Source organism: Heterocephalus glaber, unplaced genomic scaffold (genome assembly GCF_053883595.1).
Source record: "Heterocephalus glaber isolate CG9 unplaced genomic scaffold, H.glaber_assembly_v1.0 deba00001504, whole genome shotgun sequence".
Classification (NCBI taxonomy): Eukaryota; Metazoa; Chordata; class Mammalia; order Rodentia; family Bathyergidae; genus Heterocephalus; species Heterocephalus glaber.
The window spans coordinates 10,760,072-10,775,854 of NW_028258324.1; the positions used below are offsets into that span (position 1 = coordinate 10,760,072).

Below are 15,783 nucleotides of genomic sequence, written 5' to 3' on the forward strand. Positions count from 1 at the left end.
GCTTTTATTGCCAGAGTAAATTCCCTCCCACAACTGGGCTAAGAGGCTGATTCCAGTTTCTCCTGCGTGGTGGGAAGGGTAACTAATAATCTTGAAGGGTACACTGGGCCTACACTTGGCCCCAGTCCCAGGTGGCGAAGTCTGCAAAGTCTGCAGTAGTGGTAGCCTTTGAGTGCCACCAGGGTCGTGGTTTAACTCCAATTTTTATAATGTAATAAGAAAGTTAACATTAACTTGCAGTTCTCCATGCTGTTCACATATATACAGCAAAGTATTCAAGGGGCAATTTGCAATCTTGCAGTCATTTCCTTTAAATTTAATAAATGCTTCCTCATTTTCTCTGGTCACTGTCCTTTGCCCATTTGGGAGCTGCTCACTCAGTGTCTGCACTTTGGTAATCATGCAGCCCACTTGTTTTTGGCCACTCACAGTTGTGGCTGCTGCTCGGTTTTTATGCCCCACACCTCTCCTTGGTCAATCCTGCTACTTAGGAGGGGACGTCACCACCTTGGTCCCTGCACAGCCAGGGTGAAATGATGGCTGATTCCTTGTGTCATGGAGGCAGTCAGCCATGCTTGATGGAAACACAGCAAGCTCTGGTCAAGCACAGGGTGGGAGGATCCCTCCCACACCAGGAGAGGAGCTCTTGTCCTATCTCCTATTGATCCATTGTTTCACCAGGAGCTCTTCCAGCCAGGTGGCAATTTCTCTCTTCCTGTAAACATACATTCCCCACAGGGGCAAAGAAACTCATCATTGTACATATGCTTCTTTAGTTAGTTGGAAAAAAGAAGAAAATGACTAGTATGTTGTAATTAAGCAGCCATTTTGGTCAACAGACATGTAAGTTACCCAGCAATCTATTTCATTTTTGAAATGACAAATCAATACTCGATTTTACTGATCCCTTATTCTGAATGCAAGGCACTATTTAGTCATAGCGATGATGTAGCAAGCTAGTTTGGCTTGGCTTTTCTCTCTGGAGTGCACTTGTGTGCTCCAGTGAGGGCTATTGGGTAGAATCTTCCTGGAGCTCAGAGTGGTTAGGGTTCACAGAGCATCCTGGGACCTGTGGCTTGCCAGGTGACTGGTTGTCAGATGCAGGGCTAGCTTTCTGGACACCTGTGTCCCCACTGGTCTGGATATAGTCCGACCCAGAGTCCCTTCCATGAAACAGCTTGTGGAGCCTCACCAGTGATTCCTGGGCCACAGAAGGCTTTGGGTAAGTGGCTTGCACTTCCATAACCTTCACCCAATCTTTTCTGAATCTTCTACATCATAGCCAAATGTACTTGTGTGGCAGACACAGAGGGTGCTGCCCAGACTTCCCTGTCTGAAAGAAGGGGCTGATTAACTGCAAGGGGTAGAGTTCACTGAGAGCCTACAGCTGTTAGCTCCTCCAGAGCCCATCTTAGCTTTTGAATGGAGGCTGAGCTTTGCCTAGGCAGCCCCAACCAGGAGTGGAACATGGTGGGTTATCTAGGACCTGGTCATTTTTGCTCAGCATGACACTCTTCCATCAGGAGGTCTTTGCTCTGGAGCTCCCTGTTGGCTGGATGGGACTTGGCAGGTTTGCACCCTGTCTGAGGGGCTTTCTGCCTGACTGTGCTTCCCTCCTTTCCACCTTTCATTGGTATTAACCTCGAAGCACACTGACTGCATTCCTAACTCTGCCTCCACATTTGCTTCCCAGAGAATCTAGTGGGTACCCCTGAACATGTGATCAGTACTGCTGTGGTCCATGAGGACAACAGGAAGATAACCTGAGCCAGGGATGTGGATAACTGATTTACAAGAAGCAGCTTGTTCACTTGCTGGTGAGGGTCCCCTACTGGCCCTGCTACCATCCCCCATCAGGCTGTGGTGCAAGGAGCCATCCTATATACCATTATCCAGGAGTGAGGACCTCGGCACCTTGTCTCTTTAGAGAAAAAGGAAGAAACTGGGATTTTTCTGGTTCACAATTAAAACTAGTTTTTGTTTGAGGCCACCAGTGCCTGATGCAGATTATGGCTTCTTCAAGGTCGCTGAGCTTCTGCTGGAAGGCGTTCATGGAAACTGTGCCTTAACTCGGTTGTGCTTGTGCTCATACGGGAGGCCAGTGTGGACAGTAACAGAGCAGGTGGGGCTTGTCTCATTATAGGGAGTGACCACACAGGACAGCTGTGGAGGCGGGTTGGCAGGTCAGGAACAAGATGCCCCAGAATGGCCTTGATTCTATCATGAGGTAGAGGTAGGGGAGGAGTCCCTGGTTACCTCCACAGGTCTGCCTTAGGGAGCTGGTGGCTAGGGACACATTTACTGATTTGGGAAGTGAGGAAGAGATGGAGGTAATCTGGGGGAGAAAAGTGTCTTCGATTTAGCATCTTTTCACAGGAAATGCCTGTGCAGCATCCAAAAGAGCACAGCCCAGGTGTCTTAACTTTCTTTAGTTCTGCTTGCAAAATCAGAACCAACATCCTGTCAGGCCCTATTGGCTCCCTTTGGTCCCTCTGCTGGGCCCACTCCATTCCTGTGCCCTGAGGCAAGAGAAGGGCTGGCAGCGCAGTGTGGGGTAGGGGGAGGGAGCTGGAGGAGCAGGCTCTTAACACAGTGGGACCCTTCAGATGTCCAGTGACTGACTGCCCGGACCCTGTGCCTGCCAGCATCTGTTCACGGAGACACACCTTCACAAACTCCAGACTGGAAGGGATATTGGAGTTCATATACTTGAGCCTCTAGGCTGTCATTTTCAGACTGTTGTGATAATTTGGGAGTTCTTCCTTCTATTGTGCAGAAAACCCTATCTTCTGACTTTTCCTTAGTGTGCTGTTAAAGACACGGTCCACCCAAGCCTCCTTCCCAAGGAGATGCATGTTGTGTCTTGGTTTTGTGGATCTAGCAGCGAGGGACATGATAAGCACAGATTTAGGAATGCAAGTTCTTTTTGTCCTTCACACTATAGCTATGAGAATGGTCTCCATGGTTACAGCAGCTTCTCAGAGGTGTCTATATTTCCATTTTCTATATTCTCCTACATGTCTAATTTATGAATAATCTGTTTAGGTAACCTGCTAGAAAGTTTCTGCATGTATATGAATATCTATATTATCTATATTTATGTCTGTATCTATCTATATTTATATATTCAAAACCAAAAACTAGGTTGATGGGCATTTTTGTTACTTTTTTTCCCTCCCACTATAAGAAGAAATTTGGGTTGACTCTAAATTTCAAGTTGAACAAGAGTCAATGAAAGAAACACTGCCTTCATGTTCTTCAAAGGCATGTGAGCCATACAGGGGAAGGAGCTAACCTAATTATGTTTTCTTTAATGTGGAATAGCTATTTGCCTGACATTCCATTTACATCTCACCATCACATTTAAATGGCTGGGACATTGATTTTTTTTCTGAGGGCTCCCTTTGAACATGAAAGTGCTTTTTCTTGTGTTTTTATTCCTCCCCCTTCATGAGAGCAGTGATAAGAATGGATCAATAATTACATTGTTGGATAAAAATGAATATAAATTTTATTGAAAAACAACACCGGCAACAATGTGGGGGAAAGCACACTCAACAACCACTGGCCCGCACAACTCAGTGCACATATTGTGAGAAGTAATCACCTCTTCTGGCCTCCAGCTACTTATTCCCAATGAAAAGAAATTATAGACCTCAGATAAACTGTTGTGGGCCACAGATGCACACCACCTTTGAAACCTTTGCCAATAGTGAACAGCGAGGCAATACCGTTAACCCTGTGTTTGCCGCGGGCCAACCAGTGTATTTAAAGAATTAACTGGTTTACAAAGAGCCTAATCCTTCCATCGAGCGTGGCTTCTAAATAAAACTCCAGACCACTGGGAAAACGTTTCTCCTTTTCAAGTCCTTAGAGAAGAGAATTTCACAAACTTTCTTGGCAACGTGTCCCTCCAGCTCAACGACCGGAAACAGTTCTTTGTCTAGCCCAAATCCTTCATGCTTCAGTTCATCTATTTATTTCTCTTTAATCTCAGCAGGCTGTGAGGAGTTTGTCCTGGTGAGACAATGTAACATATGGGGAATTCACAGTGATCACAATCAGATTGAAAGTAAGAGTCCAGCAGTGATGGTGGCACTTCTGAAACAAGGTGAAAAGAAGTTAATTGCAGGATAGATGCCCCCCCTCGACCCCCGCTCCACCCTCTCCCTGGCACCCATCCTGGGACTTGTAAGCAAATGCTCTCTGATTTGATCAGACTTCCATTGGCATAGTAATACGTGTGATCAAAGCTGCCCCATCCAGTCCTGCATCCGAGGTTTCTGTTTCAAGAAGGGATTTCCGGGCAAAAAACCTCCCAATTCTTACCGCATTTTATGTCTTCTCACCATGCTAGGCAGCCCTTCAGGCTCCCCTCACAGCTGTGCATGGCAAAGATGTGCTCCGTGTACACATGAGGAAACGCTGAGAAACCACGAGAAAGCACCCCGTGATTTCAACATAAACATCTCAACAGTGTATTTCAAGTTTCAGTAAAAAAAAAAAAAAAGTCCGTAGATGCAGTCTCAATGCAGCGTCGGCGGCCCCGCATTGCGGGCACCAGGGGGCACTCGTGCCATGCCATTGGCGACCGGGAAACAAAGATGGGCGTTTGAATAAAAGCCTTCAACATGCAACCTCGGATTTTGTAGCCTGAGCAGCATGCATGTAAAAATTCGTGAAGATTGGATTTCGTTTCACGTATTTTTACTTCTGTGTAAAGAAATGCAGGTGATTTTCTGACTGTGCCTACAGCTGTCTTTACAAAGGGGGTGCCTGATTAAATGAGTGGGGAAGGGCGTTCGGATGCCCTGCGGGTGCTTGGAGAGGCCCGGCTTCCCTCTGGTGCTGGGCACAGCTCCTGCTTTGCTGGCTGGTGTGCTCTACACGCTCCAGGGTGTACTGATTAATCACATTGTTTTAGAAAGATGTGGGTCGTCTTCTGCAGGGCTATCTGTGGCAGTCGTGGTGGGTCCGGGGAGTGACATGAGCCTTAGAAGGCACTTATTTTGATAAAACAGCAGGTTTCTTTCAGCCCTTAAAATCAAATATGCGAGAGAAGGGCTGTTTTCAGGGTGTGAAGACTCCCCTTGTTTCCCTGTGGTGGGGCACAGTGGTTTTGTCTCCTAGGCCTCTGTACGTTTTTGAGGCTGAATGACATGGTGGTCTGTGGCTCTGTTAGAGAGAGCTGGACATAGGCCAGGGCACCTCAGCCCCCTAGGCGGCATCCCACATGTGTGAGGCCTGCACCTGGTGAAAGCTGGGTCCTAGCCTGTGACCTGGCTTTGGGCCAGGTCCCTGTTGGGGGCCAGTGGGGACCTATGGAAGAGGGACCCCAGGGCATGATGGACTGGACAGTGGGAGCCTGGGACTTCAGAGGTCCTGGGGCAGGGGAGGCTGTGCCTCTGGCCAGTCACCTACTCTGAGCCCTGGGCGGCTGTGACTGGGTCCCCTTGCTTTACTTCTGTAATCTCAACATCTAGTACAGCCCTTGGCACTTACTATGTGCCATGAGCACTTAATGAATGCACAGACATGAAGATGGATGAGAGAAGGAAGGCATGAGCAGTCCAGGCTGGCTCTGACTGCCACTGTGCCTGGGGCCATGTGGAGGGGCTGTCAGGAGAGCTTGGGTATGGCCAGCTGTCAGGGACAGGAGCTCTGAGACAGGCAGGTGTGACACAACTGAGGACTCCAGGGGTTCAGCAGGGACCACCTCAGAGTGTGTCCATGTGCCAGGATGCTAGTGCATTGTCCTTGAGGGGCGTCTCTCAGCCTTCCTTTTCTGCTGCCCTCTCTCCCCCACCTCCCACTGTTACCATGGCAACACCAGCCTCAGGCGTTGCTGAGGGCCAACTGGGCAGCTGGGGCTTTCTTGGGACAAGCCTGAGCAAGCCAAGGCCTCAACTGTCCCCATACAAGGTGGGGCCCTGGGTGGGTGGGTGGGGTCTCATTTCTAGAAAAGAAAGGAGATGGGATAGGACTTTTTCTCAGCCACAACACAAAAGCTGCTCCAGAGCAGGCAGGTCCCCCATCCTGGCTTTGTTGGCAGGGGCTCTCGGCTGGCAGTGGCCCAAGTGAATCTCCTGAGCACTGCTTCTGCCATACTGCTTGCTCACCTCATCTCCCTGCCTGGCCTGGGGCGACTACTGAGCTTTGTTATCAAGCTCCTGACAGGTTTAGCTGGCCTCTGGAGGCTCCCAGAAAGGCAAGGCCAGCCCTGAGGCTTGGACCAGAGAGGCTGAACCATTGCGCTTTGTGCTCCTGTAGGAGCCTGAGCCAGGGGACTTAAGACTGGGTTACAAGACTGCCAAAGAACCATTCCACCCCCCACCCAGGATGTCTGTGAGTGGCCCTGGCTGCTCTCTGCTTTTGCTGTCACAGTCCCTGCTGCTCAGGAGTCAGATAGCTTCCTCTCACACCGTTTTTCCCCCGGGCTCTTGAAGAGCAAGAAGTGGCTAATGAAGAGGCAGCAGGGATGCAGAAGACGGTCAGGTCTATTTTCCCCTGGAGTCCAGAAGCTGTGAAGAGGCATCGTTTGCTACTTGGAAGGGGCTCCGTGATCCAAGGGAGACTCAGCCTTACATGTCATGCTCCTCTGGGCTATGGAGGAGAATTCTCTAAGCATCACATGGAAAGCTTTCAGCTTGGACAACATCCCTGCTTTCCCACATCAATCCTACCTATGGTAACAACATTAGCACAAAAAGGGAGCATCTGGGCACTGGTGTACAGTTCACAATATCTTGGATTTACATAGCACCTTTTTCTTCTAAGGGCCTTCACCTCTGTCCCTTTAGCCATGGCCATACTGAGTGAAGCCTTTAGAACATAAATATCCCAGCACCTGCAGCAGAGCAGGGAGACTGAGGTAGAGGCTGAGAAATGGTTTTATGCAGACTCAGTGGTGTCCAGGACTCTCTGCACTTGGCCTCTCCTGGGTAGGGCTGGCCATGGCCCCCTGGGAGGGTATGTGGGGCCCAGGCCCTCACTGGGTGTTCACTCTGTACTTCAGGATGTAGGAGTAGAAGTTGTGGTTGGCGTTCTCCAGCACCATGACGTAGACCTCCTGGCAGCCGGCTGTGCTGCAGCTGCCTTCCCAGTAGCCCTCGTGATTCAGGGTCAGGGGCCATGTGTCCTGCCCCTTCACCAGGGCTTTGGCGATACCATGCAGCTTCAGTTTGAACGGGACATTCCGGTTGGCGGGAAGCACACCGGACAGAGGTTCCAGCAGCTCATTGTCCTGTCCCCAGTTGCCAAAGCTCTCAGGGAACACAGGCCAGTTCACCTTGGTGTTGGCACAGCACAGGAGGTAATTGAAGACGAAGATGTAGTTGCCCGGTTCCTGCCTCTTCTTGACAAAGATCTTGAGGGCAAACTTGCCGGCATGGGGCAGCTGGACTTTCAGTTCAATCCGTTTCTCCCGGTGCAGTTGGAAGATATAGCGCCGCTGTGTCTCCTCAGTGATGAGGGCATCATCTCCATGCAGGGAAGCCAGGACACTGATGCCCTCCTCCACGCCGAAGCTGATGGAGCAGCGTCCATCCCTGGTGTGGATGACAGGGTCAGGGTGCGAGGGCTTCAGGATCCCCATCTGCTCCGAGAACCAGCTGGGGCCCACAGGCTGGTGTAGCTCAGCTGGCAGCTGGACCCCCAGGTCTACGTAGTTGCAGTTGACTGTGTACTCCAGCACTGAGCTGTAGATGTCTGAGTTGCCCTTGGCAAAAATCTGCAGCTTATGGGTGCCCATGGTTGGAGGGTACACCTCTAGCTTCATCCCATTCTTCCGGAGGTTCAGTAGCCCATGTTCCTGCTTTCCGTTGAGCATGAACATGAACAGCGTTGGGGCACAGCTCTCAATGGTGATCGTAGCCTTCCCATTCACTGGGGAGAGAGTTAAGGGTTGGGTGAGATGATTCCCATGTGTGCTGGTAAATGCTTAACAATTAGCTCTCTTGTTGAGGGGCGTGCTCTGAATTATAGCATTTGCCCATTTCTGTGGTATAAACCTTGTTATCAAGTTTGACTAAGTAACCGATGTGATGTCACTGAACATGGTATCAGCCAGCTATAGTACAGCCCTGGAAGGGGTTGTCTATCTGCTTTAGGGAGAGCTGATAGCTAGGGGTGGGCTGGGGACTTAGGACAAATCTGTGCTCCTCCCACCCATCTGGTTTGTATTAGCTTCCAGCTGCCTAGAGGGTCAAGGGGCAGGAAAGGCACCACCTCCTCCAACTCTCAGGTCCTGCTTCCCCTCCCTCCAGCATGTGCTCATTATGGTGTCAACAGCTGTCCTGTCAACAGTTACTTTAAACAAGCCGGAAAGGCTCCACCTCTGCTCCCCACCGCCCCGCCCGTGCTGTCACACAGGCATCTTCACTGTGTTCCTGGAATGGGACCTTGATGAGGCAGTGTGTGCACCAAGGGTCTTTTCACCCCCTCTCCGCCTCCCTGCCATATAGCCATCCTGTGTCCTGGTCATTGTTTTCTCAGAGACAGGTGGTCAGTTCCCTGCTTTTTGTAGTCTGTGAGGACTCACCTACTTGGTCCTCCCTGGCTCCCAGGACCACAGGGAGGGGCAGTGGCCTGAGAGCCTGGCCTCACCTTCTCTCAGAAGCTGGTTACTTGCCTTTCACCCCAACACCCTCCCCAGCCTCATCCGTGGGTGGAAGCAGGCAAAGGAAGAGACAGGCAGTCTGAGCTATGCTTCTCATGAACACCTTTCCTGAACCTGCTAAGGCCTCACCCTAACGGCCCTCCGTAAACAAGCCTGTCTCCATCCCTCACATGAACTGGGGTTCTCTGGAATCCCTTCTCCCGGCCCTGGCTCTCTTCAGAGAAATTATTGCCACTGTGATCAATTATGTGAGCATTTCTGTGCAATGTCTGTCCTTGGGTGGGCTGAAGGCTGTTTGGGAAGAGCTTGTTCCACTTTCTGTCATGCACCAGAGCCAGTAGTGGGATCTGGCCAGAGGGGGGTTGGCAAAGGTGCACTGATTGACAGGAAGTCTTCAAGAGAAGGATGAACCCACGGGCCCCACTCTGCCTCCTCCTTCCCTCTCCCCTCCTGAGCTTTCTTTCCCTGTGCTCAGCAGCTTTCTATCTCCCCATCTTGGGGTTGTTTTCCTGCTCCTCCTTTATGGCCCCTTCAGTTTCTCTCTTTTGCTTCTTTCCATCTCTACACTTAGTGTAAATCTCTACACCAATAAAAGCATGTTTGAGATTACTCCAGATTAAAAAATCTGGTGTTTACGTTTTTATGCCTCCTGAAAATGTGAACTCAACTCAGTGACATAGCGTGCTCTTGTTTTGGCCTGGTCGATTCTTCCCTGTGGCTCAATGGCCCACAGCAGACTGAACAGGCCTCCATTTGATGCAAGCACAGTGAACAGATTCTCCAAGTGAGCAACCTCACGCTGTTATTTTAGCAGCAGGAGCTGCCAGATATTTGTAGCTTTGAAGAGTGTGCAGGAGCTCAGCAACCTGGTTAAGAAAACCATTGGGAGATGGAAGAGATACACCAGCTGGAGCTAACTTGGGGGCACCTGTCCACCCGGTTGCTCCCATCACTCTGCTGTGTGGGTGGGTCTGAGGCCACCCTAGCATCCTCCCTGGCCTCATGCATGGATGCCTCCAGAGAAAGCCCTTTGCAGCCCAGGTCCATGGTTCTGGCTGCCTGGCTCTGTCTCCTCATGCTCCTTTGAGCATGAAAATACACCTGGCCAGTGGGGGCCCTCTGCAGAGGTGGGAAGCAACTGTCCCCCAGGCCAGCAACTGTCCCCCAGGCCAGCTGTGGGAGTCAGCTAAGTTTGGTATTCTGCACTGTCCAGCCCTAGGCAGCCCTAGGAAAGGCTGGGTCCTGCCTCTAGAAGGAGGGGTTCTGAGCAGGCCAGGCTGAGCCCTCTCCTGGGGTGTTTCAGTATGGAGGTTGGAGGGCTACTGAGCACACTCCTCTCCTCTGCTCCCACTGCCTACCACATGTCCATCCTAGCTGTCCCTCACATCATTAGCCATCTCCCTGTGGCAGCTGGTCCCATCCTCTGTCCTGGGGAGAGCCCTGTGGCTCCCCAACCTGCCAGGTAGACCCCTGACACACAGTTACAGCCCCTAGGGGCCACACATTCTCCTGGCCAGGAGTCTGAGAGGAAAACACAGCAGGCCAGGCAGCTTCTGTTAGGCACCTGCGCCAGGGGTGCGTGGGTGCTGAGCAGCCTGTGCCCTGCTCTATGAGCCGGGAGAGATGTACCTAGCTCAGGACCCTCCAGCTCTGGCTCCTGTGTGCCAGGAAACCCACAGCCTCTCACATATCCCCTTCTTGGCTTCTGCTAGGGTAAGAGGGCTTCTGTCTCCATCAATGTGACCTATAGCTATGCCCTGCCCTGATAGGCTGATGGCCTGGGCTATCTGCCATCCCTGCATACCCACATGCCCATATGGGCCCTGGCTGGAGCAGCCAGGGCTGCTCTGTCCCTGCCACTGGTTCATAACCTGGCCACCTGCCCAGGTTACCTGTTCTGATCATGGACACGTCCGGGTGGGCACTCAGCATCCCCTTGTTGTAGAACTCACTCTTGTGATACATGCTGTTCTCAAACTGCCTCAGAGACTGAGGAGGCTTTAGCAGTTGCCAGTTCTTGTTGTCTGGGAAGTGGTCCTCAATGAACAGTGCGGGATGGGTGAGGAAGTAGAACTCGTTGTAGCTGGGGCAGAGGAAGAGCTGGTCAGGAGCCATGGTGAGTGTACCTGCCTGGCTGCCTTACTCAGCCCCTCTGTGGACTGGGCTCATGGGGACTTGGGGGTCTTCTCTTGGTTGATACACTGCCAGGGGTATGGCCATCAACCTGATGGGGAAGCAGTGCTGTCACCAATCCTAACATGGGCACTAGAGATTTCTTGGTGGCTGCTTCTGGACACTGGAGCCAAAGAAAGACCTGAGGCACCTTGTGATAGAAGGCCACATTTGGGAATTGTGGTGTGATCTTTGTGCCCTTAAGTGTCTGGGGGGAAAAGGCTCCCCCCACTTCAACACTAAAAAGAAATCTGAGGGTGCAAAGGTGTAACCTATGGACAAGTGTTCGGCAGTGGCACAGCGGGGAGTTGGGGAAGTAGAGGGCTCAAATGCACACCTCCATCAGCCCCATGTCTTTTCTGAAGATGTGGTGGGGCCTTCTGTGGCACCCTCGGCCAGCTAGGGGGTTGGAGCTCTAGAGGCCTGGGAGCTCTGGGGACCCAGAGAGAATGGGGCAGTCATCCTGAGATGGGGAGGCTTCTCTCCACCTGAAGGAGCCACATTCTGAGTGGTCAAAGTAAAAGAAGTATCTGTGAACATGTGAGCGCCATGGCAGGATTTGTGGGCACCTGGCCTGTTTATTCCCAGTGTGGTAGTGTCAAGATATAAGCTGCAAAAGTCACAGAACACTCTTACTTTTCTGAGTAGAATCTGAGCTGCTGATGGCCATTGTGACCCACGAGAGTGTTTTTTGTGGACTTAGGTTAAGGCCAGAGCCCTGCAGGACTGAACCGGTCCAGTCTAATGCCAGCCACTCTGCCCACTGTGGTCCATGGCAACTCTGCAGCAACCACAGCACTCCTTTCCAGAAACCATGGCCCTTCCTCAGCCTGGAGAAGGAGGCTGGTGTCTAAGGAAGTGGTAGTAGACAGTTCTGGTATCTGTGCATGGTAATCAGGACAAGGCCTGAGAGCAGAGCTGGCACCTTGGCCTGGTTTTCCTCATATGGGACCTGGGGCCAATGCTGAGGCTCATGAGGTTTAGGTGAAGGGAGCAATAGGGACCCAAAGGAGGGAATTAGTTAGTGGAGAAGAGGTCACAGAAAGGTTGGACCTGCAGCTAGCTCCTGTCCCAGCCTGTGGGTGGATAGGCACAGTCAGCAACACCATAAGAACACCTGCTCTTCCCTCCCCACAGCCTTCTCTACCTTGTGCCTCCCCCATGCCCAAGACCCTCAGCCCAACCTTGACTTGTGCTTACAGGAACGTGAATTTTGAGGTGGCCTTGTCCACCAGGCCGCTGCCCCAGGTGCTGTCCAGCAGGTGCCACCTGCCCTCCAGGTACACAGCGTTCCAGGCGTGGTCAAACTCTCCAGAGAAGCTCTGCCCTGTCTGGTAGCCGAAGCCCTTGGAATAACCGGGCACTGTCATGCACTGGACATCAGCAATCCTAGGAATGACACGGGATCTGAGAGGGGACTCCACTGGGATGGCCCCCAAATCTGCCTGTCATACCTGCAGTCCATAGATCCTTCCTGTCCCTCCTTTTTCCTCCCTATCACACATTCACACGTATGCATCCTTGAGAGCTTTCATCCCTGGGGATGAAGACAGAGGACACAGTGCTGGCTGGTCCTGCCAGTGCAGACTGGCTGCAGGCCCTGCCATCTGCTCCTCCCCCGAGGCTGTTCAAATCACTTCTGCAATGACTCCCCAGAGCCTGCTTGACATGATCTGAGAGCAGCTCTTCAGGGAAGAAAAGTGAAGGCTAGAGTGAGCATGCCATTAGAACCAGGGAAAAATGATGTTCTTGGAGCAAAACCTACAAATGACAGGTGAGGACAGAGGCTGGGAGGGCCAGGGCTCCTCAGGAGGTGCTGGTCTGACTGCAGAGAAAGCTCAGCCCTACTTCCTTGGCTGCGCCCTTGCAAGCCCATCTGCATGAGGACCTGAAGGACAGACAGACTGGTGTCTCTAGCAGTGACCAACAGAGGACTGGCTTGCAGGTCTGTCCTCTGCAAAGGTGGTACAAGAACCACCATACTGTATTAATGTCATTCACTGCCTGCCTGCTGTGGCCACCACTCCAGAGTCTACTGTAACTGTCTTGGAAGGAGTGAAAATGTTTGCCAGTTAGTTGGAGCTTTGGGGTCTTTTTGATAGTGTCCTCTCCCACTGCTCAAGCTAAGCTGGCACAACTTTCTGGTGCTGGTCACCTTGGTGGTCCACATAAAATCAGACACTGAGGTTGAAGCTTGGGCTGTGAGCACTACTCTGAGGTTAAAGTGAGACCCCGGAATGTCCTGCCATGGCCTGCAGGGCTTCCTCCTCAGCAGCCCTGTCCCCATGTGATGAACTGTGTGGGTCACTCCATGGCTGATCTGACCCCAGGGGCTCACCATGCTAGCCTTTCTGGGGTCTTTGTGCAAATTAGGAAAGAAATACCTTCTCCAAACATTTTTCTTGCCCTTATGGAAAACCAGGAAAGCTACAACCTCCTGGATGTGCAGGGTGCTCCTTGCATGGGGCTCCTTTGGCATCCCACTAGCCTCCCAGCCCCCCACATGGTGCAGACTTTGGTCACCCCTCAAATGAGCTAAATCTGCAGTCTAGGATGCAGTGGGACCTCTAGTAGTGGGTGGTTCTCTGGGGCCAGGTTCTGCCATGGACCAGGTGTACAACCCCAGTTACTCTAAACATCAGGACCAAGGGGTCTCTCAAGGTAGTGGGGTGAAATGGCCACACATTTAGTACAGCGATGGTCCAAAAATTGGATTAAATATTACTGAACTATATCTATAGATCATTTGTTGAGAAAGTCATTGATTTAACTTGTGGTGTCCTGAGGATTTGGGTTCTAGTTCCCTCGCCATCTGTGTTTCTTGGTGTGCTACCACATCAGCCTTAACCCTCCTCTACATACACAGTCTGGGCCACTCAGGCTGAGGGCCTTTGGCAGCCTTTACCTTCTCCCACAGCTTCATACGGGAGGTCTGGGCCTCCTTGACTCCCCAGGGAATCTCATGAGCACACACAGTGGGATTCAGAGCACCTGGGGTCCTAGGGGCAGACAGCAAGAGTAACTATACCTCGATGGTGAACTTTTCTGTTGATAGTGGCCCCAAATGACATCTAGTGCAGAAGAGCTGCCCAGAAACAGTAGGCACCAGGGGTCTATGGGCCATGGGACACGCAGACATGGTGTTCCTTGGGCCTCATCTCTCTGTGACAGAGCGCACAGCAAGCAGGTGCTTGGCCATGCTGGGGGCATGGGGGCCCAGAGGAGTGCACCCACGTGGGGAGACGCAGGCAATGCTGCAGTCTTAGAGTACAAAGCCAGCAGGGAAGGGAGAGAGGGTGGGAGGGAGCCATGAGTGGGAGCATGAGCTTTCAATAGCAGGTAAGGCTGCATCCACTCAGACTGAGTGAGGAGAAAAATGTGAAAGATTAGGATGGTAAGTCATACTTCTAATTTAGTGTTAAAATTTTACAATCAGTACAATGTCTGTGTGTATGCAAATAATGTTTGTACTTGGATGGTAAGGAGGAGACAGAGAGACAGACAGACAGACAGACAGAGACAGAGAGAGACAGAGACAGAGAGAGAACAAAAGCCACCAGTTCTCTTAGAATAGGAAGTAATAGGATATGGGGTGATTTTAATTTTCTGTTTTAAATTCCTCTATATTTTTGAAATTTGTAATAAAGATTATGTTTTACTTTTAGAAGTGGAAAAAAATTCATAAATACTACTTAATTATACCCTTTGGTGAATCACCTTCCACTGCTGTGGAGGACACCTGTGCCTATGAATTTCTAGTAGTCCGTGGAAGGATAAGGGGGGTCCAGGGAACCATGGCACTTAGCGAATGGCTCGTTTTGCTTAAAGTGAACTGATTAGTGGAGCTGTTGGGCCTCTGGACATACGGCTCGCTGATGTTTATCCTCTGTTAGAGGCCCCTGGGGTGAAGGAGGAAGGAGGCACTTTTAGTACTGGTTCAGTCTTCAGGTGTTGGGGCAAGTTGGGGTGGGCACTGATGTGGGGAACCTGGAAGTTCTGCTGGGAGAGGCCTGCTCTGAGTAGTGTGCCCAGGGGTATCCCCCCTGTGAGGGGTGAAGTGGGGAGGAGATCTAGCACACACAGCGAGAGCTCCCCTAGTTCAGGAAAGGGCTGATGGAAGAAACATTGAGTGACACAGATGTCCACCTGTGCTCCAAGCTGGAGTGAGCGGCCACTGGCCCAAGCCAGGAAATCAGGGGTCTCCCAGCTCTAACCTCCAGTGTGACCTTGCCAGACTCATCATGGGCAAATAGCAAAGTTGGCATTAAGTGATCTCCAGGGGATGATTCTCCTCTGACAGCCTGAGGAGAATCTGGGAGGACTATGGGGAATGCCTGTGGCAGAAAAAAGATGAAAAAAGAACTCAGCTATAAGCTTATCCGTTGCTTGACTGTGACATGCGGATATTTTATTACCTGGCAGCCATGTGCAAGATGAATTGGACAGAGGAAGTCATAATGGAAAGCATTATTATTAATAATCCATAGTTTTCATGCAAAGTCAAGTAATCCATATATAAAACAATGACTGTAGAACTAGTTGAGATTTTGTGTCTAGATAGGGTGACCCATGACCCTCTCACATCAGCAAAAGACCACTGACTGTCAGGTGCAGAGGCACAGGCCTATAATCTCAGCTACTTGGAAGGCTGAGACAGGAGGATCACAAGTTTAAGGCCAGCCTGGGCAACATAGTGAGACTGTCTCAAAATTAAAAGGGCTGGAAATATACCTCAGTGGTACAGTGTCCCTGAGTTCAATCCCTAGTACTGCAAAAAAACAAAAAATAACCAACTAACCAAGCAAACAAAAACAAAGACCACCAAAAAAAACCAAAAAACCAAAAAAACAAAGACCACCGACTGTATACACTGTACCAAGCACAGAAGCAGGCAGCAGGCAGTAAGATACCATTGCATGACACAGCACGGTACAATATAATTGAATGTATTATTCCCAAAATAAGGCTCAGGGGCTGCTCTAGTATGTTCCTGG

The 15,783-nt window shown here is 51.0% G+C and overlaps 1 protein-coding gene across 2 annotated transcripts in view; it reads right to left on the reverse strand.

The window, feature by feature from the left end:
• Window positions 1-3,347: 3,347 nt before the first annotated feature.
• Window positions 3,348-15,783, reverse strand: part of Ky (kyphoscoliosis peptidase) — a 49,697-nt gene continuing 37,261 nt past the window's right edge. Inside the window, exons 9-12 of one of the 2 annotated variants that reach the window (XR_015440816.1) lie at window positions 11,990-12,178; window positions 10,510-10,700; window positions 4,330-7,884; window positions 3,348-4,101 (exon numbers count right to left, since the gene is read on the reverse strand). Coding sequence is in view for 1 of the 2 variants with exons in the window: in XM_004834273.3 (XP_004834330.1) it covers window positions 6,989-7,884; window positions 10,510-10,700; window positions 11,990-12,178 (1,276 nt within the window). In the remaining variant the exon portion in view is untranslated. Of the gene's footprint in view, window positions 7,885-10,509; window positions 10,701-11,989; window positions 12,179-15,783 lie in introns of both variants that reach the window. The other variant, XM_004834273.3, reaches the window with a different exon arrangement.